The sequence below is a fragment of the Enoplosus armatus genome, chromosome 12 (assembly GCF_043641665.1).
Source record: "Enoplosus armatus isolate fEnoArm2 chromosome 12, fEnoArm2.hap1, whole genome shotgun sequence".
Classification (NCBI taxonomy): Eukaryota; Metazoa; Chordata; class Actinopteri; order Centrarchiformes; family Enoplosidae; genus Enoplosus; species Enoplosus armatus.
This window is the reverse complement of record NC_092191.1, coordinates 11,216,625-11,243,852: the sequence shown is the minus strand read 5'-3', so window position 1 is coordinate 11,243,852 and position 27,228 is coordinate 11,216,625. Positions and strand designations below refer to the sequence as shown.

At 42.0% G+C, this 27,228-nt stretch overlaps 1 protein-coding gene across 1 annotated transcript; it reads left to right on the top strand.

The window, feature by feature from the left end:
* Positions 1-787: 787 nt before the first annotated feature.
* On the top strand, positions 788-26,241 carry spock2 (SPARC (osteonectin), cwcv and kazal like domains proteoglycan 2). The gene is made up of 11 exons (XM_070916213.1): positions 788-976; positions 12,862-12,870; positions 13,399-13,444; positions 20,652-20,766; positions 21,136-21,241; positions 22,394-22,502; positions 22,713-22,847; positions 23,695-23,913; positions 24,407-24,469; positions 25,404-25,535; positions 26,096-26,241. The coding sequence occupies exons 1-11, from the start codon at positions 788-790 to the stop codon at positions 26,239-26,241; spliced, it is 1,269 nt and encodes a 422-aa protein (XP_070772314.1).
* Positions 26,242-27,228: the final 987 nt, after the last annotated feature.

Here is a 27,228-nt window from a genome sequence, read left to right as displayed (position 1 = left end):
ATGCAAAAGAAAATAACATCATGGAGCACACAGTGCTGTTGTGGAACTGATTATTAGTTGAGTATTTGTGGCATTAAGGCTTTTTTAATTCAGACTATTGAAATGAGTAGTCAATTAATATACTAGTAGTCAATTAATAAACTATTTTGATAATTGATTTATTGTTTAAATCCATTTTCAAGAAAGAATACCAGACATTCTTCTACTAAGAGGATTTTCTGCTTTCTTTTTAAGTTTTGGACTGTTGGTGACGCAACATGTCATCACCTTGAACTGAAGAAACTGTGATGGGCATTTTTCACAATTTTCTGACAATGTATAGATCAAATGATCAATCAATTAACTGAGAAAATAATCCGCAGTTCACTCGACAATAGAAATAATCCTTAGCTGCAGCCCTAATTCAGACTGCCCCACATACCAAACCAACTGTCCCACCTGAACAAGCCGTGAGTGAGGGTGCAGGGCGTCACGTGACTTTTGAGGGTGCAGCATGTCGACACCAACTTCCAACATTAAAATACAAACAAGTCTGTGACGTATTCAGACAAACATACCAAACAGTGTCACGCAGCTCCAGGATTTACCCTGAGTACTATCATCAAACAGGCTTCTCTCTCTCTCTCTCTCTAGCTCTCTCTAGCTCTCTCTCTCTCTCTCTCCCAGCAGCAGAAGGAGCGTCCTATAGGCTAATCAGTTGGTAGTTTCAGTCCAGCCTCAGCATCCTCCCCCTCCCAGAAGAGGAAAGCCGACAGCCGGTGTGCGCGAGGTGTTTTTGTCCGCTACCATGGTGGAAATTACGGATATCGTGTGCCTTCTCGTCCCGCTGGTGATGCTCGCGGGGTCCACCTTCCAGAGCGACGTGAAGAGCGCCAAGGAGGCGGAAAAAACGGGGAATTTCATGGAAGACGAGCAGTGGCTGTCCACCATTTCACAGTACAGCCGCAAGATCAAGCACTGGAATCGCTTCAGAGACGTAAGTCCGCCGTGTTGATTGAGAGATGCGCGGTAATGCGGTAGGCTGTGAGAAAGATGCGCTGATGGGGAAAACACGCACGGCCATTTAGAAACAGTAATAATAGTTATCACACACTTTCTTAGCCTGATGATACACACAAACTTGGCGCCGTTGTTGGGGCATAGCCCACACTGTAGAAACACACACACACTTTAGAATAAATGTTTAAAAATAATAAAATATTCTAAAATAAACTCTGTACGGTCTATATGTGGGTGGCCAGCATATATATTCAGGACATATATAATGGAATAAGTAGATGGAAATAGAAAATGTATGAGAGATTGTGTTTACAGTTCACAATATGCCTTATTTTGAATCTTTTTGAATCTTCATGTACATGTTTAGCCTGATTTTGTGGTTGTTTTTAAATAATTACTCAAAATATATTGCATATTGTATGTGTAAGGTAAATCGTTGTCCTAATGCCAATCACTGACTGGATGTTTTACTTTTCTGACTTCCTCCTCAAAATTCAGTGATATTAAATTGGAGAGCTTCCATTAGAGGAAACAAGCCTTGCCAGGAATGCTCTACGTCAAAATAAAGTAGTAAACACAAAACGTATATGCTCCTACTCTTGGGCCCTCGTTTAATTATACGCAATTAATGTTTTAGTCCCACTTCCACGGCAGGAGCAGTATAGACCTATTCCATCATACTGCCCTTAATATGGGTTACTTTAGATGTGCTTCCAGACGTGTCCCAGGAGATTTCACAAACAAGAGAATTAAGCAATTAGAGCAGGGGGACGGTGATTGATTGATGTGCATATTCACCTACTGAACAGACTGAACTGGGTTGCAGGGATTGATTAAAGCCTGCAGGGTATGCACGGTGATATATTGCTGTGTCTGTGGATGTATGGACGTAGTTTTGCCTCCAGCTCCGTGAAATGATTACTAATGATCCCAACAGGATTTGGACAATAGTGCAGTTGGATTATGTTCCATATAACTCCTGTTAATTCGTTTTTAATTGATCCTGGGTGGTTACTAGCACTTGATAGGTATCATTATTGGATTTGAAATGTGAGCTTAAGCTTGAGCATCTATATGAGAACAATGCCGTATCTTCTCAGGAGGAGATGGTGAGCCTTTTCTAAATAATAACCATCACAGAGAGGCTGTGGTGTCATTTTTGATCCGCATTCATACGCCTCCTTAAATCACGGGTAATGGGCGTCCCTGAAGAAAAGGTGAAAATTGGTAGCTGCCCCTCCTGGGGACAGATTACTTTGAGTGTGATTACTTAAAGCGAATGTCCTCTGGAACAGTACTTAGAGAAGTAATGAAATTGTGGGCATGGAAAGATTAAGTCAGAATTATTGTGGGATTATAACTCACTGGATGCTGCTATATTTACACAGCCTTGATCCAAAATGTTAGTTAGAACAGCAACTTCACTCTGAATCCAGCACATCGTGATTGGCTGTGCAGCCTTCCAAGAGTGAATAAAAACAGAAACACACGCATGGAAAATGTGGAGCATCCCAAGATATAAACGGTTCAGGGAAAGTGGGATCATCTTCTTAACATTGCTTAAGGGGTTGCCATCCAGAATAAAGATGTCACTTGCTGTGCTTTCCCTTTTTTCCTCAATTTAACATCAAAGCTGCTGTGCAACACAAACAGCCCCTACAGTTCCACACTGTGTCTCTTTCATGATCATTATTCCCAGAGGTGATCATCTTACTATGTATGTGTGTGTGTGTGTGTGTGTGTGTGTGTGTGTGTGTGTGTGTGTGAGAGCTTAAGCACTTGCAGGCGCATAAGCGTGATTTTTGTCAGGGCTGTTGCATCTGTGCGTGATTGTGCGAGTGCGTTAAAGGGCAGGAGTGGTGGTGTCTCTGGTGATGATGATGATGACAGGAGAAACATCAGAGAAGCGAACCACTGAACCTCCCGGGGGAATCGCCAATAGAAACCACTTTGATTTCAGCTTGCTGCCGTAGCAACAGCAGTCTCCGTGTTATGGTGTTGAAATGGAGCATGTATCACTGACGGTTTGATGACTCTATACCCATCACCAGTCCTGCTTCAGGGTGGAGAAATAAGTGGAATAATCCGTTAATAGGATTTTTTTCTATCATTCAAACTGTAAACTTCTTCAACTGAAACACCATTTCCGTATCCAACTAGTATTTTCTTCATGTTTCTTAATGAGAGCTGCTGAATATTGAGCATAATGAACATTTAATTGGTGTTGCTTCATGTTGGTCTTTGAGCTAAAAACAAATGTGAACTAGAAAATGAGCAGTTCAGTCTCTGGGAATTATTTGGTTAATGTATAAAGGGCTGCCAATGACACAGTTATAGGTATTCAGATTACTTGAATTGATGTTGACTCGCGTGTCCTCTGAGAGTTGGATGTTGAATATTAATCCAACACTGGAAAGCAATAATCAAAGCTGCACAACATGAAAGATGAGCTCTTTCATTCTCCGTTTTAGCGTGTGCGCAAACACGCTCGGACGCACACAAGCCCTCACATGCATAAACACACACAATACATAGGCTGCAGAACACACACTGTAAATATTTCATATTTATTCTCTCACAAAATGTAAAAGCAGACTCAGGATAAGAGGCTCTTTCACTTCCAATAAAAATAGCTCCCCGCACTTCAATTTAATCTATTTCACAGGAAGACAAGGCGATTAGATTTAACAGTTACAGTCAACAAATAATAGAATGGGATACCTTCAATCCTTTAATCTGACAGGTGCACTCAACATTTCATTCCACTAATGCACCAAATCCAGGGGAAAAAAAGAAAACAGGGGAACAGGGAAGGCAGAGTTGTTATTTTAACCCAAAGACTGACATCCTCAGTGTTGTTTCCTCAATTCTTATGAGACATTAGTCACTTTTAGTTCAAATTAAAGCTGGAATAACATGGAATTGTTTATTATATGTGGATTTCTGACAAGAGAGGGTGACCAACCAGAAAGCCCTCACTGATAATGAACCCTCAATGTGGAGTTCAAATCAGAATTGGACAGCTCTATAATAGATGAATAAAAGATGGAGACATACAGTAGCGAGAAAAACATATAATAATAAAAACTCATCTTGCTGTTCATGTACTCATTTATATTTTAAGCACCGTTTTTAAGAACAGCCGCTGAATAAAATTTGTTCGGCACACAGAAATTCAGAGACTCGATTACAGGGACAATTAGAGGTCAACTGGGATCGTCCCACCAGTCGAGGCTCTGTCTATTTTCATTTCAGTATGAAATTAAATGGCTGGAGACTACTGCATGCTATGCATAGCTGATCCAATTTGGTATGTCTACTAAAGGCAAATCAACAGTAAATTCAATTTTTTGCTCAACTTCCCTTGTAAAAATGATACTGTCCATGAAATCGCCAAGCCATGAAATTGGTCTGATGTTTTATTCCTGTTGATTTAAGATAAACTCAGACATGTGCCTAAAAATGGATGATGATTAGGACAGAGCAATACAAGTTCACCCAGGAGGTGGCTGTTTATTGTCGGCATCCATCACGCATGCCAGTATGAACATGGCAGAATGGGCTCAGTGCTTCTGCTTCCCATCCAGCACTGTCTGTGCCTGGTAAATCCTTATCTTAAAAACGCATGCCTCCACAATCAGGCAGCTCTGGACCACCCTGTGCCAATCCTGCCTGCACCTGTTATCCATTCAATTCATTTTTTAAGGAACTGAAAACACTCATTGCCAGCACAAAAACATTAGATCCCTTGTGGATGCCGATGGATTAAATATGCAGGTTCTGGCAGTCTGGCAAGAACATTTGACGGGAAGTTCACGTTCACCTTAGCTGCTTATACTCTGCTGCCTGATTTTACCCTCTCGTCCTCTTAAACTGGCTGCAGTCCAGCAGAATTTTAACACTGATTGTGGGTGCTCCCGTCAGTGCTCCTTTTTTATCATTTCACCATAGCATACAAAACATAATTGTGGATAATGGCGTCTGTTACACTGGAGCCAAATACTCCATTAAAGACTATCCACATGAACAGTGAATTATCATCACTAGCCTTGCGCTCAGCCTGCCGTTCCCATCGCACAGCCGCTCGACTACCCCGTGCTCTCTGATGTTAGAATAGACTGCTACTGAATGATGATAGCAGCTTATCAGAAACCCATTAGTCTATCTAGTCATGCTTTGTTCTGGCATGAGTCCCTTATCATACTCCAGATTCTCTATAACATCCAGAGCTCTGTTGGCAATGCAGATGGAGCACATCTCGAACACCTCCAACAGTTCTGGGGGAGATGGTCTGGTTGTTCAGGGTTTTGGACACTTTGCTGGTGCGCTGTGGGGTGTCTTGGCTGGCTACCAGAGGCCTAGGTGGGCTGTAATTGAGTAGAAGGAAGAAGAAAAAAAAAAAGAAACAGCCTTTCATCGCACGGCTACAGCTGCTTTCCACTGCAGCACTACAGCCACAGCTGAAGGGCACAGGTGCCGCAGAGAGACAGGGAGAGCTTTATTTTTTCAAAGTAGTGAAGAAAGGTGATAAATATCAGATTTCTTAGCAGATACAATCATATACAAAATTTGAATAAAAGCATCTTCATCCAGAAGTCTCTATACAGTTGAAAAAGACAGGTCTCTTAAAGCATCCCTTTGTACAATACTCTTCCTTACAGATGCTAGAAATCCCTGACTGCCAGCAGTTGCATTTCAACATTTCACATGCATGACTTCCCGGAGTGACCTGCTTCTGTGCTGGCTACACCTGGGAGTCGGTATGCCAAATAGGTTGTTTGCTGCAGAGAACATCTGACATCCAGGAATCTGCCTGTAATGAGCTCTTTGTGGGATACTTCCCAAGTCAATGTCCTCCTGTGGTTAGAAAAACCTGTCTATATAGTAAATAGCCCGGTTATTAGCAACAATAAAAGCTCCAAAATAGTTTGAATGGTGTGTGTGATGGTAGTTTGATGATTAACTCTCATTTGAAAATGCACTACGCCTCTTACATTATTATGAAACTGTGTGTGGCTTTTCAGATTCTGTAAGGCAGGATCAATAAATCGAAGTCTTTTCTTTCAAAACTAACAATAACTCTTAAGTGGCAGTGGCTGTCGCTACCGTAAATGTCACCCAAGTGTTATTACCTTTGGGCTTGAGCCAGACTGAGTCACAGTCGGTGTCAGATCAGCTCCCGTAGCTACAGTGGTTGATACAAGAGAGTTTGAAGAGAAAAAGTTAGAAGTGGTCGGAAATAACAGCACAAATCCGGATGTTTTAGCACTTGAGAGTAAGAAAGTGTTCACTGTAATCAAGCTCAGAAAAACATGCACACACATACAGATGCACACATAGAGACCCACAGTGTTCGAAGCGGTGATGTTTGATATGAAAGAAGCTATTAGCTGAGAAGAACTCATGGTCAGAACTAACTCAAGAAATAACATGTCTTTATGGATTTCATTTACTGTCTTAGCAGCTGCCACATATTGAAGCAGTGTCCAAAGGGATGCAGTAAGAGAGATACTCCTTAAAAGAAAAAAAGGAGTTTGGATGGTGGTTCCTTTTTTTACCCTCTCCAAAACCTAAAATACAAGAGCGAAAGTGTAAGGAATGGATTAAACAGTGTGTTTGGTTCTATCCTGCTCAGATTTTTTGGGCATCTTACACTCCAGCTAAGCTTGTTATCCGAGCTAGCGTTGCACTTGCTAAACGGTTAGTCGCCAACCTGAAACCCTTTTTCTCTTGCACCGCTGAAAGTGAATCATACTGTTTGAAAGTACGAACAATAAAGCATGGATCTTTAAAAACTTGCTTGTGCGAGTAAGCTGAGCAGCCAAACAGGGCTTTCCACATAATTGTTATACTCAGACTAACTAACTCTACACTGCAATACCTGGAGAATAGTGTTTCTTAATTTCCAGTGTATAGTACGGTATACAGTAATCATGAGAATCTATTTTTAAGGGATTTTAGCAGCATTAGATATGAGCTTGATGACTTGACTTGTTAGACACCAGAAACGAAAGCCAGTCTTTGCCACAAGACGAGCCAGGTTTCAGCACACTGTTGCTGCTGATCCAGTTGTGACTTTTTTATTCGATTACACTGTTTTAGACTCCCCTGTCTCAAATCATTGGCTGATTCTTATCCTTCTTGTAGCCCCTGCCAAGGCAACTTCATTGATTTTCCATTGTTGTACATGTCTGTTTTTCAGTCGAGCTCTGTGTTTTCGGTGAAGTGGGAAGGTTCTCGTTGTTTATACCAGATTCTCCTGTGAGTTGCAGACTGTTTTCTTATTCCCCGCAGGGCCCTGAGGGGCACAAGGGCTGATTGTATTTATAGATAGTGAATACAGGGCTGGCATGAGTGCACAGAAACTTTGTGGACTAAGTGTGATTTTTATAGCTGTATATGCGTGTGTGCCTGTTGTGTGTGCATGCTGTAAACAACAAAACAACAAAGGATGAAGGAAGAAAGTTTAAGATCTCAACACTGCATCAAAATGTCTGTCAAATTTGGTGAAACTCGTCATTTTTTTGTCCTGTACCTTTGAATATGTGTCCAGTGAAATGGAAAAAGCAATTCACCGTTTACATAATTGAGTGCAATTTTCAGTCAGGTTTTGTATTTGACCTTTCATCCATCCTTTGCTGTCACAGTATTTCTGACGTCACTCATCTCTATTTGAGTGTGAAGAGTGATATTATAGCTTTTCCTGGACGAGGCAGGGGATTGTTATGTAAAATGCACAATATCTATAGTATTATGTGCCCACTAAGTGCAGACGTAAATGAAACCTTTTGTCCACCACCTTTAGTATGAATGAGATTACTCATGTATGAGCCGGCAAGGAGAAGTGCAATACAGACAATATGTCTATTCATCTGTCAAAGTATGTTTTAAGATAGAAATCTATCCGCAAACTGAAGCATAAGAAATGTAAATTATTCATTCTAAATGAGACTTTCAGCAGAGCCAACGCTCTCGGTTATAATTGCCTTTTTTTTGTGCAACCTTGTGCATCTATTATATCACGCACACAATCCGCATTTGGAAGTGCTTAGCTTACATCTGATCTTAGTTAAGTGTGGATACAAATCTGACCACAATCTGGATTTTGCAAGACAGAGAAACACACAATACTATATAGCAGTTGCACATTAAAAAGCATTACAAGTTACAAGTATAGTGTTTTGAAATGTTCAAAAGAAATGAGAGATACTAATGTCTAAACTTCTTATTCCATTTCTCAGGAGAATAGTTTTTCCAAGCTCCGTTTGAACTGAGGGATTTATTAGAAAAAGGAACACTCTGTAATAATGAAGCCAAGCTTTCAGTCACTAGACAGTCTGCGGGGCAAATGTTTGACAAATCTCAAAGCTTATAATGACATCAAATAGGGCACACCTGTGCTTCTACATGCAGGTACACATGGGAAATGCAGTCTACAATTGTGGTCCCCCGAGTTGAAATACATCAAATAGGCTCTGCAGATACAATAATATGGAATATGGAAATACATATGAAAGATTATTCCACCAAACTCCATCAAAAGCGTAATGCTTTTATCAAAGTCTACGTTTAAACCCGCAGGGTGTAGAGAGTGACATTAGAGAGTCTGATGTGTGTATCAAAGGGCAGAGGTTTGGTTTCATGACACAGTGATACAATGGTTTCATGATACAATGAAGTAAAAGAAAAGTATAGAGAGAGAGAGTCACATACATAATTTAACTGTAAATAAAAATATTGTCAATAATGTTAGCAGAATCTTTTATTATCCCTGAATAGTGTCTGCAGGTATTCCATTCAAGCTACATACAGCCCCAACGAATTTCATTATAAGGTAGGCAGCCTAAGAGGCGAAACTCTGAGCAAAAAAAGTCTTAAAGAACTGGACACACCATTCACTGCTGCTCCTTAAGGAAAACAGAAAAAGGAGCACCATTTTGAGTAGTAGGAATACATTTTTTCTTCTTTCCTCTGAGTCGCAACACCTACAATTTATCTTGCGACTCCAAGTAGGAACCGCTGTTCTATATCATTGCTTCATCTCCACCCTTATTTTGTCCCATCGATCTGGTTCTCAAAACTACTAAATCCTGCTTCACCTTTTACTTACTTAGTCCTCCCAGCTCTCTTACATAAGCCTTGCTCTTGACTCTGTCAAGGCCAGGCTCTCTCAGTGTTTGATGCTCTGCCTCTGCTCTGCAATCCTTCAGCATCGGCTCGGAGTCCTGCGTGCACGCAGAAATACAGGAATCAGCAGGCTTGCTTCTCGTGCCCTGCAGCCCAGCGTGCATGAAGATAAGAGGAGAACATATAGGTTGAGAATGTTGTTGAGGGGGTCTTGTTTCATCTCAGGCGTGTCTCATGTGGTCTGTTAACCAAAGCTGAGAGGCTGTGAACAGCAACTGAGTCTTTATGTGAATCTCTAGGTGGGAGGAAGTGATACCATGCTGTATGTAGCATCGCTACTGAACACAACCTCAGGGCAATGTAATTTTTTATTTCTCAGCTTTATTTCATCACATTTGGGGGTTATATTTTGTACTACAACAGCATCCAGCGGAGTTTATCTCAGTAGTGTGCTTAGTGAGTAGTGAGCTCACAAGATTTTCATTGATGTAAAACAAAGCATCAGTACATGAATTTGTCTTGTAAACAAACAAGATAGATGTTTATTGCGCATTTTGAATACTGAACCCACTGCAAGACTCTAATAGTTGTCACTATTTCAAGCTGAAATTAGGATGTTTTGCTGCTTGCTGATCAGCTAATTGATGCTTTCCATCTTAGAGAAATCCTCATTGTAAATGGTCAGCCTCTCAGTGGCCCTCGTCTTTGAAGGGGTTCTTGTATTTGCCTAAGGACCTTTCGTTGCCGTCAGAAATGACTGGGAAAAGGATGAAAAAGGGGAACTCAGCAGCAGAAGTGGTGGGCATGCAGCCTGGCCCTTGATGCTGTCTGGAGGGAGATTACAGCAAGGAGGACCTTGAGTTTAGAGTGGCACTCAGTCTCATCCTGCATAGCAGGTGACTGTCTGATCAAACCCTCTCTAGCCTGCATGTCTACTTCTTTACACGAACATCACACAAGTGTTAAGGAAATACATTTTTTGAGACTCCTCCCAAGAAAAAGGTGCCTAAAGACAACATATGTTTATGTTCAAGTGATACAGGCCATAGTAATTATGAACCTTGTCCGTTGGGCGGGAAGGAGGAAGAAGTGTAATCTTGTAGTAGAGCCACAGAGGGAGCTGGTTGGGGTGGATGTCAACAAAATCTCAGAATTTAAGTCAGGAGATTGCTATTAGTTACCTGCTTACTACCGACACGTTGGTTCCATAACCTTCACCAAGTGGTCATCGTAACTATGACAACAAAGGTCCCCTATCCTTAACAAAGTAGTCACTTTCTGTTCAAGTAGTCAACCAAACCACAATGTTTTCTTGATGCTAACCAGGTGGTTTTTGGTTACACACTCAACTGCCTTGCTTTGTTCAAACCTGAACCACTGTTTTGTTTATCAAGAATAGATAGAAATCAAAATTCTGCATCAGTTCCAACTACAAGGTTGGAACTGGCTTAATGTTTACAGACTAGGACCCCCCTCAATACTTGTTTTTACTCTGCAGCAGCTGAGGCTTTTTCACCTCACTCATAAAAAAGGTTTTGACCACGGAAACACTGTCATACATGAAACCACGGGATTTGGGTCTGTGTGGGCTGACATTGGCTATTGCATGAATTTCATGACCCCTGGTGCTTTCTCGATACAGAGTGTGGTGAGTATATTGTAGCTCTGAGCTGTTCTGCGTGGGTTTGATGTATCCACTGAAGGCAGATGTTAACGTTAATTGTGAGAAAAGGTCAAGTACAAACCTTCATCTGGCAGACGAGCCTGCACAGATCTCCACATGAGCGATATCCCTGTGTCCTTTGTTACTGATGAGGCAGTGGTGCACTCTCACCGAGGATAAACCCCTCCGGATAACCACAGTGAACGCAAAGCACATCTGACAGCTGACATTTACCTAGAAACACCTGTCAGTCACAGACACGACCTGTCAGATAGACACACATACACCCATCAACCAATATCTGTCTTTTACACACTTTCTTCAGTGACACTATGCAGTTCCCCCTGAGCAGAGCCCAATTTTACAGTGGACAGGCTCATCGGGTGGTGATCCTCACCCCGCAGATATGAGGGATTGTGATCTGTCAATCAGTATTGTGGAGCTCGGCAGCAGGGTGAACAGTCTGCCATGTTTGATGCGAAGGGTAAGCCTCCCCGCCATGTTTAGCTAGAGGAGATCTCTCTGATGTTATCGGGTAGATCACAGAGCTCCTGGATACAGCTGAGTGTTTCCAGCTCTCAGCTTGCTTCCTCTAATCACTTCTGTGTAAAAAAAACCTGCAGTCTTTTCTTCAGAATTTTGGTCTGTGAGTCATATTTTCAAGTGATATAACTTCTCTGCTGTGTGCCAAACTTGTCACTGTGCTCTGCGTCTCAGGCTCACTTTCATTGTACACTCAGGAGAATTTATTTCCCCCTGAATACATTTTCTGCAGCCTCTCTTTTATGAAATCATTGATTTCCACTAGTCCTGTCAGCGCAGCAGGACACTTTCCTCATCCGTCCTGGCAGAAACACAAATACAGAAAGGCTGCTAAATAATGCAGGAGCTGAAGCATCAGTAAAAGAGACATGGGAAGCGTCAGATTAATGGCCTGGTCGTAAACTCTGACGTCTTACCCTGCAAATGCGTGACTCCATCAAGCCCAACAAGGTTAAACTACATAACCACCAATCATTCACAAAGCTCAACTGGAGTGTTGAGTTCAAATCCAGACACAAGCCAGTTTACTGGAAGTGATTTCTCTGTCGTTGAGCAGGGGAAATGAGCTCGGCGCTGCAGCAGGTAAAGAATGAGTTGTAGTGCCGTGTGGTAGATTTCAGAGCTCGAGTGTAGTCCTTGCCAGTGATGAAAATATTTACCTCTGCGAAATAAAACTGTGAGGGTCAGAAGAAGAAGGTCCCAGCTTTCATGAAGGCTGCTTATTTCACGTGTTGTGTCAGGATTTGTCAGGAGCTGTTTGGCGCACGCTTCCAGTACAGTAAATGTTTACAGTGATGAGTAAGCATTCGCGAACGAGGGGGTGGGGGTGGGGGGGTGTAATTGTAAAAATCTTGAAATTACTCATGTGATCCAAAAAGCTTTACATCTGTACTGTCTCCTTTGGGATTCCCTTATGTTTAAAGGGAACTGAATGCCCTTACACCAGAAAATTAGGCGGAAAGGGCCATATTGGCAGTATGTGATTTTTCTTCACTCTTTCTATATTTATTTAATATCAAAGGCCCTGATAACGTATTTTCTTAATAAGCCTCTTATTATGAGACAATGAGTGGCCCTCCAACATGCTATTTTCTGACAAAGTTGAAACAGTTTAGGTTATTTCACAGGAGAGATTTTGGTATTTATCTGTTTTTCTTTGCTTTTCTCAGTGGTTTAAATTGGGGTGGGGAAAGGTGATGTCATGTTTTTCCTTGCACCAATCAGAGTTTTGCAACATTTGAATGAAGTGTGATGTGAAAATTGTTTGTTTGTTGTTGCTAGGCCACTGTCAATCAAATCTGACCCACAAAGTCCTGATGAAGCACCTAATCTGAGTTTTGATAGGTAATAGGGATGTTTATTTTAGCCATGAATGTTTCATGTTATAAAGAGAGTTTTCAGGAGCTTTAAAATGAACATGGGACCTTATAATGTCCTTGAATGCAGCTTAACACCCTGAATCTAAAATTACACTTGTCTTCTTCACTAATATTGGCTCTTTTCTCTCCTTTTTGCTGTCATTTCACCAGGAGGTAGAGGTCAGTTCTCTCCAGCCTTTGTACAACATCTTTTTCATTCATGAGCCATTTCCCTGTCTTTTTGTGTGTCTTTATCTCTGCCTCTTCATCCATCTTCTCTCTCTTTTATTTTTTCAAGTCTCCTTCAACTTGCCCATTTTAATTAGAACGATTAATGTTCTAATTAAGTGGGGGTAAAAAAGACAGAGCACTTAAAAGGCAGCTCACCCCCCAATGCCATATGTCTCACATATAGGCGTCGGGTGCAGATTTGTTGGGCTCATTTCCATACAGATGTACAGCCACAGTACATATCCATCTGTCTCTGGTGTGATTCACTTGGCTAATTATCATGCTGCAAGACTAATGTACACATTATAATCAGCGTGCAATGATAATGTAAACTACTTCACTTCTCTATGAAGATGACAGAGTGTTAATATGTCATGTTATCAACAACATTGTGCTCTCAGGCCTGCAGTGTGAATTACGTGGCTCCTCGTTCTCTGCAGCTGCTAAAAAATGATTGTTTTCTTCATGTTTCTGCAGGATGATTATGTCCGTACCTGGGATGAAAATCAAGGCTCTAATGACAGTAAGTCTCACACCATCTCTTCCTCACAGTGTGGTTAAGTCCCTGAATTTTGTTGGTTTTTGCTAGTTTGATATATGGCATCATATTTGTGCCTTAATCCTGAGTGTGCGATGAGACATTTTGAGCAACATGTAAATTATATTTTGAAGAAAAAGAGATTATCATCATGCACTGAATAGTTTTAATAGTTTTTTTGATTCTGTACTCGATAAATTGTAGTTTTAGTTACCTTACCTAGTTTTATTAAGTTCTATTGACGAACATGCAAATCAATTTAATGAGCACTTAATTAGCGTTGTTTGCTGAATTATTCCTTTTGCTCGATAATTTATCAATACATATACAAAATATACCGTAAGATGACGATTATGAGATAAATGCCTGTTTTTAGAGTTTCCTGAGATACTATTAGTTATACTATTATTTTCTCTCTGGGAAGTAAAAGATGGAATACTTCCATTAAAGCACGTTGTAAATCCACAGTTGTGTAGCTTGTTGGAGTAGGTTTTAAGTGCAGTTGCTTCTTCTTTCTGTTTATATCAATCACAGACTAATACACTCTCTTGTTGGGCAGTTTTCAAACTCTTTTTGAGCTCGCTATTATGAAATACCGTTATCGGTGATTCTTGGCTGCTTGACAGATGAGTCCAATCCCGGTCAGTGTCTGCAGTAAAGACGCTTTCAACTCACTCGTCAGGGATTTATTTTTTCTGTGGCAGCAAAACATGTTAAAAAGAATCTCTAGCCTAGCAACTACAAATAACCCATGAGGCAACACGCTCACTCTGTAACACAGATCGCCACAACGCTGGTACTGACTCCATTTAAAGAGTGCATCTGCTGTAGTTAATACGGAAATGTTGGTGAAACAGTCTGTTATAAACGGGTAAGGGATCTTAAAGATAACCTTTAACAACTAGAACGCATACAATATCCACATATCTCAGTCTGAGATCAAAATAAAACTGTAGTAAATCCAAGCAATCCAAAGTGAGCAAGACAAGACCAATGGCATGAAGGTGATGCTAAACCGAGAGCATGACTTATTAATTTGAGTGCACAAATTACTGAATCGTACACAAGAATTGTTTGGGTTTTTTTCTTCCTCCATGACACCTCCCGGTGTCCGTGCTCAAAATGTCTCTTCACGCACTCAGGATTGAAGCACAAATATAATTCCATACATGTTAGCCAAATGAGAAAAAATATGTTTTGGATGTAACTGCCTGGCATGCATGCTGATGCAGTGAAGGTAAAGCCACATGATTTATTGAAACTGGATGTAATTAGCCTGTATTGTGGCCTGTATTTGAACTGTGATGCTCGCCAGGCTGTCAGTGGTTCATCGTATTAGACAGCGTTGCGTATGTTCTGTGTTTGTATTCTGGGGTCAGCCGCTTGCTGTCCACATTTGTAGTGGTTCCTCAGCGAAAAAGGTTGAAAGATGTTAGCGCTCTGTTTCATCTGCTTGAGTGGATCTGATGTGCCTCTCCCAGGAGACGCTAAACATTGGCTCGACTTCAACCCATCACCGCTGCGTTCTGGTTCCTCCTCTCTCTCTTTCTCTGCTGCACTCGAGCGGGAGCTTTGTGTTGAGGCTGACAGTCTGAGGTCTCCTCCTCGACTCCTGCTGCGACTCCAGCCTTAATCGAGCCCCTGCAAGATGAAGTCATGACAGAGTCGTGTCCTCAACCATTGTCGCTTGATTTGCAGCTTAAATGAAGTCAGCTGAATGGCAGAGTCCATTAGCGCAATTTCCAAGGGCTTAATGAAGGACTAATTATGGTTTCCAATGAAAGGCCATAGAGAGAAGTCAATGCAAGAGAAGAGAGTGAAAGAAGGGTGGGAAGTGACTGACATCAATATTATTCCTGCCAACTCCAGGGCCGTCTGGTGATGAGGAAATTGTGGACTAGGGGAAGGAAGCAAGTTGACTAGTGTAGGAGAGTATGATAGGGTGAAAATGAAGCAAGGAAAAGTGAAAGGATGTCTTTGTGCTCTGTTCGTCTGTGAAGAGGAAGGTGTTTGTTCACTAGGAAGAATACAAAGAGGAGGTCATTAGTCTGCAAAAACATGATACGCTGTAATGAGCTGTGTAATGTGTCACATGTTGATACACATCTGAAGTCTTTCAGCAATAAATATATCTTAAACTGTAATTTTCATTTAGAGAAATATAGACCGCATCATCACATGGTAAAGGCACTATGGAGAAACTGCATTTAAACCAGTCCTGGAATTACATTTTTCCAAAAGATATTTCCTCATTTGTATTTTAATGATGGTGGTGGAGAGTGTGGTGTAAATCCAGGCAGAGACTATACAAACCAAGGCAGATTTAGACACAAATTGGTTGCCCCAGACTAATTTTATAATCAGGCCGAATTGCTGCCAGATCACTTGTTGTTTGACTTTCAGTTTGAGGGGGGGTCACAATGCAATATTAATTACCTGATCAACGATCGACTATCTGGCTCTTGGACGATCATTTGGATTTACTGGCATGTCAGAAATTTTGGTCGACTGTCCCACATGGGAAACTACAATCCTACAAACCTTGACCATACCATTGTTGCCGTGTGTAAATATTGCAGAATTTAAAAAACATCGGCATTTGAGGATAAAAAATGTAATTGAACATAATCCTGGATTTCGCGGAATCGTCCAGCATTGGCGTTCTTGTATGGCAGTAGAGTTGAAATAATACACCAACTTTTGTCAACCTGGCCGACATAGATCAGCCTCACAAGTGACATCTCTGTAATGTAGGCGTTCAACTGTGTGTTCAGTTTTTATGGAACTTTAGCAAAGCTTTATATGCTTGCCTTAGGTTGTCAGATGAATTGTACTTTCATTTCACGCAGCGTAAAGCCCTTCATCTATCTATTTCCCTTTTTCTCGTTTTGACACTAGTGTGCTATCTCCCTCCATTGATCTGCCTTCCTTTATGAGTGGCCTAATGAAGCGAAGGAGCAAAAAGAGAAGATTTGTCCCTCTGAGACATCACTGAATCAGTGTGATGTCTTCACTCCCGAGCCTGCAGGCCTCATCTCTCAGCCAGGCAGCCCAGACCACTACGCCGCCGCGCAGAGGAAGACAGAGCTTTTGAACTGTCAACACTCCTAACACACAGGCAGTCAACGGCAACAACAGGCCGAGGTGGAAATTTGCATTCAGGCACCACACTCCACTTGAGCCAGCGCTGTGTGGCTGAGTGAGGGAGAGGTCAGGGTAATTTGCAGCTGATTTCTTTAGTCAATTCATCAATCAGGATGCTGATTGAATCACCTCACCATCAATAAACACTGCAGGAGAACAACCATAATTTGAACTTGTAAGAACAAACAAAGTGTATATGCACACACTCATGCACAAACACACCAACAATCAAGTGTTTGTGCACAGCACTCACAGAAGACCTGATCCTTTTATACATACACTTTCAAGTGTACCTTGGTTTTCCAGAAGCTTATCTCAGCCAGAGAGACCAGATGAATGTTGAATGGACACTTTCTGGCAAATCAATGGTTTCAGATCAATGGCAGACACTAAGGAGATAGGAAAACACGCTGAGTCCACACTCCACAAGGTCTAGAGTTTGATACCTGTTAAGGCTATTGATAGATACTGGTGCTTGAGTAGCTCATACACACACAGACATATGCCAGATTGCCATCAAACGCCTTGCTGGATGTCTACCCACCAGCTCAAAACTCAACGTCAAGATGATCGAGTGACTCGTTTGTTTTTTTGTTGGGAAAATCCTGCCCTTTGTAAGACCTCTCCGCCGCTATTAACACATTTTTACTTCACAACATCCACCAAATCAGATTCTCCCCCCACCAGGGAGTCTGGCCAGCTCTTTGTACATGCTTTACAAATCTTCTGTCTGGACTACTACAATTCTTAACCTCCGAAAACAGCCACTACAATCCTCCAGAGACCACTGCTGCCAGTCTCACCTTCACACTCCACAAATTTGTCCAGTGTCACCCCTTTTTGCTCTCCCTCCTCGGGCCACCTGGGGCTGCTTCTATCAAATTCAAAACCCCACATACAAGGATGTGAAGGGATCGGCATGTATTTAAAACTAATCTTTTTAAGACATGCCTCACATTGTCTTCTTGCTACTGAATCTCCTCTATTCAGCGTTCTCTAATTAAGCTCCAATTTAAATCCTTCACGTTGTATCTAATTGTAGCTTGAATTTTGTTTATTTCCTATATTATCTTTCACTTACACGATCATTCTCTTGACACATGAATCTTTTCAGGAGATTTAAAGCTGCCCTAAAAAGTGTTTATATGTTAATGGCATAGATCCACATTTTGGGAAATATGCTTATTCACTCTCTTGTGAAGAGTTTGTTGAAAAGATCGACGCCAATCGCACGTCTGCTTACACTAAATATAAAGTTAAAGCCACCAGCCATTAGCTAAGCTAAGAATAAAGACTGGACGCAGGGGGAAACAGCTAGCCCACCGACCAGCTCTTTTAAATTTGACTAACACATTGTATATTTCTGTTTAATTAGTATCAACAGAAATGTATAAAAAGCAAGTTGCCAAGTTGCCTGCTGGCGATAGCTTCATATTGAGGGGTATTGATTTACTTATCTAACTCTCAACAAGAAAGTGAATTTCCCAACATGCTCCACATGTCCTTTTGCAATGACTCAAATGATTATGTGTAATTTGAAAGGTTTCACTTGTACTAACAAACCCACAGATTATTACCAACTCTGCAGTTCCCCTCAGCTCCACTGAGCCTTTTAGCATCTTTAGCATTGTTGTGGTTCAGTCTCACAGCCCCCAACTTGTTTCCAGCCACAGTAGTCAGCTGTTTTCAGTGAACCCACTGTATGCTAATGTTTCATGCTGTAGACAGAAAAAGTTAGCTGGTGAACATAGAGCATTTAGCACACAAAACAGAGCTAAAAGGAGAGTGGGTGGACAGAAACACAACTCTAATGCTAATGCTATTTATTTTAATGCTAAAATAAATGCTAACATAGCTCTGTGTCTGCTGGATGTGTAAATGTCAGTGTTGTGTTTTCAGCTTGTTGCACTTTGTAGCCAAAATAACAATGAATGCAGGTTTGTCGCAGTGGGAATTCAAGCTTGTTTTTTGCATTAACTGGACTGACAATTATAGACATGCCAGAGACATGTCGGGCTTCACTGCTACCTAGAAAACAAGATAACACTGATGATATTAGAGACTGAGTTGTAAATAGTAGATAAGAGGGTTGATGATGAGGATGTGGTCTGAGCTCTGCTTCCGTTATCCTCAATCTGCAGGGATAAACCTCATGCAAATCGGGATTGGATTAGACTGAAGCACAGGGAGCCTAATTAGGAGAGGTTTACTGCTGCAGGCATTAGTTTAATACCAAAGGAGAGACTTTCGAAAAGTAAAAATGGAAGTAGATGGGTGCATCGGGGGTTGAACAGAGAAAGAGTGGATGTGACGAGGAAAATAATAAACCCGCCGGCAGAGCAAGAACGAGAATACACAGTGAAGATGTCTGATATGAGGAGAAGACAAAGAAAAGTGAAAAGAGGGAAGAAAAGGAGATTGATAGACATGATTGCACAACGGGGGTTTCAGAAACAGAGAGTGAGAGAGTTCTCAGAAACACCAGATTGAGCTGCAAATCACAGTCAACCCAGAAATGATTCCCGGACCACGGAGAGCCTGTTGCTATGGAAACATCATCATCATAGGCACTGCTTTAATCCGTGGAAGCCTGTTAAGTTAACATGAGGCTCAGGCAGCCACCTTATGCTTCTGTACTCACAACACAAAGCTGTGCCAGCATTGTAGCCACTTGCTACCAACAAGATTTATTTACAAATGTTTTGCTATTAGAAGGCAGGGTTATCTGCTCTCTGTTTGTACGATACCCTTAGCCTAACCCTTCAATGGATGGATTGCAAAATACACCGCTTTGCCTACTTAACCCCCCTACCTACTGTGCTGTATTCCCATTAGTTCCTTAATCTTCTTGTCCTCCTTTGTAAGTATCGTAAGGCTTTAATTGGCTGCTGCACCTTGATTGTGCTGATGCACTGGTGTAAATTAGACGAAGGGGGTGAAACAGCAAACATGCAGCGACAAAAGAGGAGAGAGTTGAGAAAGAGCAAGACAAAGGCAGAGACGGACAGAGAGAAAAGCTGGAAGATGTGTGTGATACTGTACACTGAGATACTCTACACAATCAATGCCAACTGCGATACGTCGCGACCAGAGAATAAGGCTCCGCTGTTGACAGTCTAAATGGATGAGTCTGCATCTGGGCATTAATGCCTCCGAGCCTCACTGTTTCTCAGTCAGTCAGTCAGTCAGTTATACAACCAGCTCAGCCATGACAAGGGGGTGTATTGTTTTGGATTTGCTTCTCAAATCAGATATCTGTCGGTTCGCTTCAGTAATCCTGTGATGTAGGCAGCATTAATGTATTCAGCCACTGGAGAGGACAAGAGAGGAGATCCTAAGCCTGCCTGCTAAATTATAATAGTGCCATAAAACAGGATACAGTAAGAGCAGGGGATTCAAGCACCCCTGCAAATAAGCTGTATCCTGGTGTACTGTACTGATGGATAGTATAGGTGAATAAAGGCTAGGGGATATGAAAAGAATAGAGTGTGACATCCAGGTCGGGCTCCAGGCGGCCTGCTAGGAACAGACAGCTGTGACATATGAGTGTGTGTGGGGTGCTGACACACGGTCTGGCATTAGCTGCTAGCAGAGAGTGTGATGGATGGGGCACAGTGAGCTAGCCATGCCGGCTTTAGCCTACATTGCGAAAAGCACTCATCTTAGCGGGTCACCTAAAGTTTAATATTAAAATTGTACATCGTAATCGTATATATTAAAAACTCAAAACAAGCGCAGCTGTATTAGAAACTAACTAATCTGCTTCATTCTGTTAGAAGGTCTTTTAATTTTCATGTTCAGAAATAAGTTTTCTTTTTCTATCCTCAATAAAACACAAAATGCCTCAAGATGCATTGTTACAGTGCAAGACCAACAGTTCTCGTATACCACTGACTCTCAGGTTATGCTAAGCTAATGGAGGGGAGAGATTTGGGATTTTAGACTGGGAGTGAAAAGGAGAATCATGAGCAGAGACGGACAGAGGAAAGGGTAAATCGTGAAGAGTGAGCATACTACAGCATTCATCTAATTTTCAATTTTTTCCCAGATGTAGACACCACCAAGGACCCTTGTCAAAAGGTTAAGTGCAGCCGACACAAGGTGTGTATCGCCCAGGGCTACCAGAGAGCTGTGTGCGTCAACCGCAAGAAACTTGAACACAGGTGAGGGTGTGTGTAGCCCCTGGGCAAGAACTGACTAACTCCCAAAACACACATAGTCAACAAGCTTCTCTGTTAATACACACTCATATGAGATCAACACAGCCAAGTTTACAGTCAGTGGCTTGATCTCGTCTGGGATGAGTTTCCCTGTCGGCCACAGCGGTAATAATAAAGCTTGTTTGTGCACCAGCGCAGTACGACTGCCTGCTGTTTAATGATAAGCTAATACATTCAGACAACATGGAAAAGGGCTGTTTGCTTCATGTTCAGGTTGGTGCTGCTGTGACTGTACTTTGAATTAGCACAGCAGTTGCTGTCTCAGCTGGACATAGGGGTGGGTGAAGTGTTTGCGTGTCCTCTCCCCTGCAGGCTGAAGCAGCCTGCTCTCAGGTCTCCTGATGGAAACTGTCAGCCCTGTCCCATCTCCTCCACTGGGCCTGTGTGCGGATCAGATGGACACAACTATGCCTCAAAGGTACACTGAAGCAAATACACACCCATAGGGCTGGGCATTAATTCAATATGATCGGTTTATCTACCTTCAGTGGTTTCATGTTTTTAATGATTCAAGCAGATAATAATTAAATGCTTAATTAGTTATAGAGGGTTTTTGTTTCACACATTTGAAGAGTTTTGTCTGATGTAAAGCATAGATACAGTTCATTGCACTGAACACCAGTTTCATCATTTTCGATGTGAATTTGCATATATTTGCAATATTGTGATATACACTTGGTTGCCAGTTTATTAGGAGACCAAAAATGGAGGGAAAACAAAAGTGAATATTGGATGTACATTCGCCAGGTTGCCAGAAATATGACTCCATTCAGAAGACAATGAATTGTTTGCTAACACTATAAACTTGATGAGGTGCCAACATGTCAATCATATATATTTTCTTGGGCTTAATAAATGTAATGAACATGTGCATTTATCTGAAAAGAAAAGAAATGAAGGTAAAAATAATCACTGGTTGTAGGTGGAGGGTGAGAATCACTGGCAGTGGAACTGTACAGCACCCCCCTCGATAAGGAAGTGACAATTATGCCCATGTGTAGATTCAGCATCACATATGTTCTGTATGCATTGTGTTAATAAGAATTGCTAAAATAGTCTTGACATTTATAACCAATGTAGGTTATACTAACAGACAAGTGTTGAAATCTTTGCACTGAAAGATCATACAGTATAGCAATATGTGCAAAATATATTTATTCACAGCTTTGACTTCGTGCTAACATAATGTAATATGCATTGTGGGGTAAATAGTGACATACACCTTGCACATTCAGAGCTGAGCAGCGTGAAGAGACTCTCAGGAGGAAAACCGAGACAAAGAGCCATGATATATGGCCTCAGAAGGACCAATTGGTGGCTTGTGGTGACAGAATCCCATGTTTTTATTGATTTATGCTTTGTCATTTGGATCACTATTCCTGACCTTGTGTGCAAGCAGAGGTTGGAAAGCGCATTCAGGAGCAAGTCTCATATTTGAATTAAGGCGTACAGTCGGTCACCTCATGAATATTTGATCTGTGTTGCAGCAATAACTCATTTTACTTCACCTTTGTGTCCCCTTGTCGATGTCGCCGATGTGTGTGTTAATGCATGTGTGTTTGTGTTGCAGTGCAAGCTGGAGCAGCAGTCGTGTCTTACAGGGAAGGATCTTACCCTGAAGTGTTCGGGTCTGTGTCCTTGTCCAACTGCTGCCCCTACATCCATGGAGAGTAAACATGGTAAGATCGAACATACACCAACACATACAACAAATATAGACAAAAAATAAATATAATTAATTCAGTTGTAATCACTGCAAAGCAACGCTCCCCATCTCTCTGTTTCATTCTGTATCTGTGTCTCACACACAAACAATAGGTATAATAATCATGACAACTTGAATAGGCGCCACAAATATCATGTTCTCCCTCTCCTTCTGGCCACCACAGAGAGCTGTACCGGACAGGACCTGGCTGATCTTGGGGAGCGTCTGAGGGACTGGTTCCAGCTACTGCAGACCAATGCCAAGCAGAACAACAATAGCAAGTCCAGTGCCAGAACCTCTGCAGCCAGCACCACATCAGGTTAGAGCTACTATTTAATGAATCCCGGCATTAAGAGGGACAATACTTTCATGCAGTATACTATAAAAATGTCTAGACAAGTTGTAAAGTCTTTTATTTTTTATTATATCTCAGTATAGATAACGGATGTTGTTTCCCAGGAGCTACTGCTGACATAAAAGTGGACCCTACAGTTCTTGCCGATTTTACACTACACACCTCTGGATGTGTAATGTCCATTGGTGCCTCAAAAGTAAATAAACTGGTGGCCTTTCACATGGCGCTTCCTGGCTCAAGACGCAGCAGCCATGTAAAACAGTAATTGTACCATGCAGTGACTGCAATTGGAAAAGGGACAATAAAATCCTCACAAATTCAGCTTTATGGTTCTGCTGGTGCTGCTTCCGCCTCCATGTTTTCTGCAGCTCTCGCTGGATGGCTCTTGCAACCAATTGCGGTATATCAAACATGTTAAAACAGTTACAAGGTTGGAAACTTTTGGGTGGCTGGATCAAGATAAGATTGCATCACATACAGGAGCATGCTGTGCTTCAAAGTACAAAGCGACAGGAAGTGAGCCTTAGCATCTGTTCACCCTCAAGTTAGTGCCTGATAAGCACCAAGTCCAGGCTGTAAAGTCTGAAGTGGGAGACTCTTGGATGATAATGATAAGTACTAATGCCATTTCCATAGAATAAACCCGTTTTTTGTTGAAACCAGTAACATAAATTAAGAAAATAATAAATAGAGTGGATTTGCATTGGAAACAGGAGATATGTCTGAGCACACTGGCATGGTTTCATTTTCCATTTGTGCAGCTGTCCCCTGATAAAAATGAATGTTTGTTTATCTGTCTTTGTGTTTGCAGTGCTGGACAGGAGCCTGGTGGCCAGCTGTAAGGACTCCATAGGCTGGATGTTTTCCAAGCTGGACACCAATAGCGACCTGTACCTGGACCAGGCTGAGCTGGCTGCCATCAACCTGGACAAGTACGAGGTCTGCATCCGGCCCTTCTTCAACTCCTGTGATTCTTACAGGGACGGCAAGGTCTCCACTGCCGAGTGGTGCCTCTGCTTCTGGAGAGAGAGTGAGTATTCCGGGGAGGATGTGAGGTTCTTGTGCCTGCATGCTGACATATTCCCCTCAAACTTCAAGGCGCTCAGCTGCCCTCAGGTGTTGCCACCTCTTGTGTTTTGTGCTGGTCCGTCACTATTTGTCTTCCTACTCATCCTCCCGCTCCCCTATGGGGTGAAACAGTTACCGCAAGGAGCTAAAAACATTCCTGCTGCTTGTTGACAGCCTGGTTCTCCCACAGCTCTCAGAGATTGCGCCTGTCAGACAACCAGCCAAGCAGAAACTAGGTCTAGGTCCCAAGCTCACACAGTTCTTTGTTTTGGAAGGAAATGCATGGGAATTGATTTTAAAATGTGCAGCAAAATATTGATTTCATTCACAAGAGAATTTACTGTTGACTTTTGATTGTCATTGTCTCTGTTCTATGTCTGATCGTCTGATTGTGCTTAGGAGTGTGCTTTGTCCCTTTATTCTCTCTTGTAAAAATGATTTTCTCTTCTTTTAAGAGCCACCCTGCCTGTCTGAACTCGAGAGGATCCAAGTACTAGACGGCGGCAAGAGAAAGTTTGGTAGGTATCTGACTTCTCGTAAGACCATTTCAACCCAATTGGATCCGTCTTTCCTGGTCGAAAGGGTTTCATCGAGCAGCTGACAAGCAGGAGGCGGGGATTAGTCCCTGATCAGTCTTGTGGATTAGAACTTGATACTGACAGACGGCAAAGGAAAGCAGCCATCAGTGTGTCTTACGTGTATGTGTGAGCGTGTGACTATGTGGATGTGTGTGTGTATTTGTACATGTGTGTGTGTACGCACTGCAGAGTTTGGCTGGCTGACTGGGCTCTGAGTCAGGACTCTCCAAGGACACAGAGCGGCGAGCAGGGGGCACTCTGCCAGCCCGACGCTCAGATGTTCCCTTGAAAGGCTGGACGGACAGTTCTGTTTTTGCCCCCTCTCATTTGCGTCACACTTAATGTTTTTTTCTTTATTTACATAATTATAGAATAAGCCTCTGAAATATTTTACATCATGACAAATCCCTCTATCTCTGAAGAGTGCGCAGTTCACAAGTTATGCCTCAGTGATAAATGCAACTACAGTATGTTGTGCCCTTTACCTGGCTTTCTGCACTCTTATGTGTGAACACAGGCTGTATTTCAGATTCATGTAACAGTTCAGAAATTGAAAACTTTCCAATCTTGTGTCCTCCCTTATCCAATGATGATTAGCTAGCCACCCCACACACACACACCCACACCACCCCAATATGCTGCAATATGTGAACTCAATACTTATTCACCCCTATCTTGCTCCGTGAACATATTTGTATTCATGGAATATGGAATTGGCTGCCACATTTGCTGCATGCATTACATTTTTTACTTGGGCTCGGTGCCATGTGTGATGAGGCATGATTCATGGAGGTTTGGAGGAATTATGCGGTCTGTAAGCTTTTGCTTTACTATACCTGGCTTATTTATTTGTGTTTTTGCATATGAACGCCAGGTCGATTCATCCCCAGCTGCGATGAGGACGGCTACTACAGGAAGCAGCAGTGTGACAGGGGAGAGTGCTGGTGTGTTGACCAAAACGGAGGAGAAGTAGCCGGATCTAGGATTCGTGGCAAGCCAGATTGCGGTAAGTCCCATAGGTTTCAGCTGTTAATATATATGAATAGAATTTGAACTTGAAAGCTGAATGTAGCAAGAAAAAAAAAGCCCTCAAAATGTCCGCTGCGGATTGGCCCACTTCTCCGCAGCACCCCCACATGCATTCTGCACAAGGCTTCCTTTATGTTAAAGGACTGAGGCCCACTGCAACATAACTCACTGCAGGGACCAGTGCCACATTCATGTGTCCGGAGTCATTTGCATTCTAAAGCGCCGCTTGTCGCTGTGAGAAAAGTCTTTCAAGATAAATGAGGGCTGGTTGGACTGAACCTGCGTCTGATAAGAATGGGTCCCCTGGCAAGGTTTAGAAATAGCTATTAAAATCCAGACAAAGTCAAACACACGCCCCTTTTTTTGCCATTGCAGTCAATGTTTTTAAATTGATTTCAGCATTTCTCATTGGTAAAGAAAGGACTCCATCAAAGTTGAGAGGAAGACATGCGGAACAGAATTCATTACAATATACAAAATGGCCACAGTGGATTATTCAACACCCCCCCCGCATGTTTTCTCTCCATCTGTCTACAGATGATGAAATGGCATATTCAGGTGATTTTGGCAGTGGGGTTGGATGGGAAGACGAGGAAGAGAAAGAAGCTGAAGAGACTGCAGAGGAGGCTGAAGAGGAAGAGGGAGAGGTGGGAGAGGTGGATGATGGGGGCTACATCTGGTAAAGGGCCAACATGTTGTCCAACATCTATACAAGAGCATCTTGATGGTCCCAAACACACACACACACACACACATACACACAGATCCTGCAATGAGATGGACGTGGTGAAACTCTCACACTCAGAACAACACTGGCTCATGAAAAAGCGAGGGAGAGGAGGGTTGCACGGGTTGGGAGAGGAAAGATGCATATGTTATGGGAGTATTTAATGTTACAGGATGTTCTTAAAATGGGCAGGGGGAGGGGAAATATCACTATTAGGAAATTAAGGGTCTGGAGTCAAGACTTTTGTCCCTCATACTTGTGAATCTTTGTTCTCTTCTGTTAAATGTCCTTTGAACCATCTTTGAGCAGTTTTTAGCTGATGCATAATGGAGACTTTAAGCAGTTGCAGGTGCTTGTCATGTGCTTGCATAAAAAATGGAGAAAGATTGGGTGCATTTCAATAGTCCAAATTGGCCTCTTTCATCTTTCTGCAGATTAACAACATTTAGATAACTAGTTTTGGTGTTAGGCAGGAAACAGGCGATAAAGAGAGGAAGCCACATTAGAGTGTTGAAAAGCACCCTTTGACTTTACCGTTTTCATGTCATATGCTTCGTCTCATGTGGTGCTCTGTCTCATTCATGACTTATTAAAGTTTCTCACACATCACTCTTTAGCTTGTATATAATGTGTGTAGCAGAAGACAGATTGTCACCTATTAGCCCCGTTATCAATGCCTTGAAAGACTAGCAGAATATACTGCTTTAGTTGACAAGTGTACATCGTATCATAATGTGGATCAATTATTGTGTTTAATAAAAAAAATGAAATAAAATAAACTGGTCTATGTGGCCCGGCTGGCCACCATACATTTGAGTCTGTGCTTTTGTTCTCTCTTCATTCCTTGTCATATCTGAGCATAATCCTTGAGCAGTGGTGTTGTGCAGCATATAGGCAGGTATATGACATTATTTTCAGTAAGTGTTGACCATTCTTAGTACAC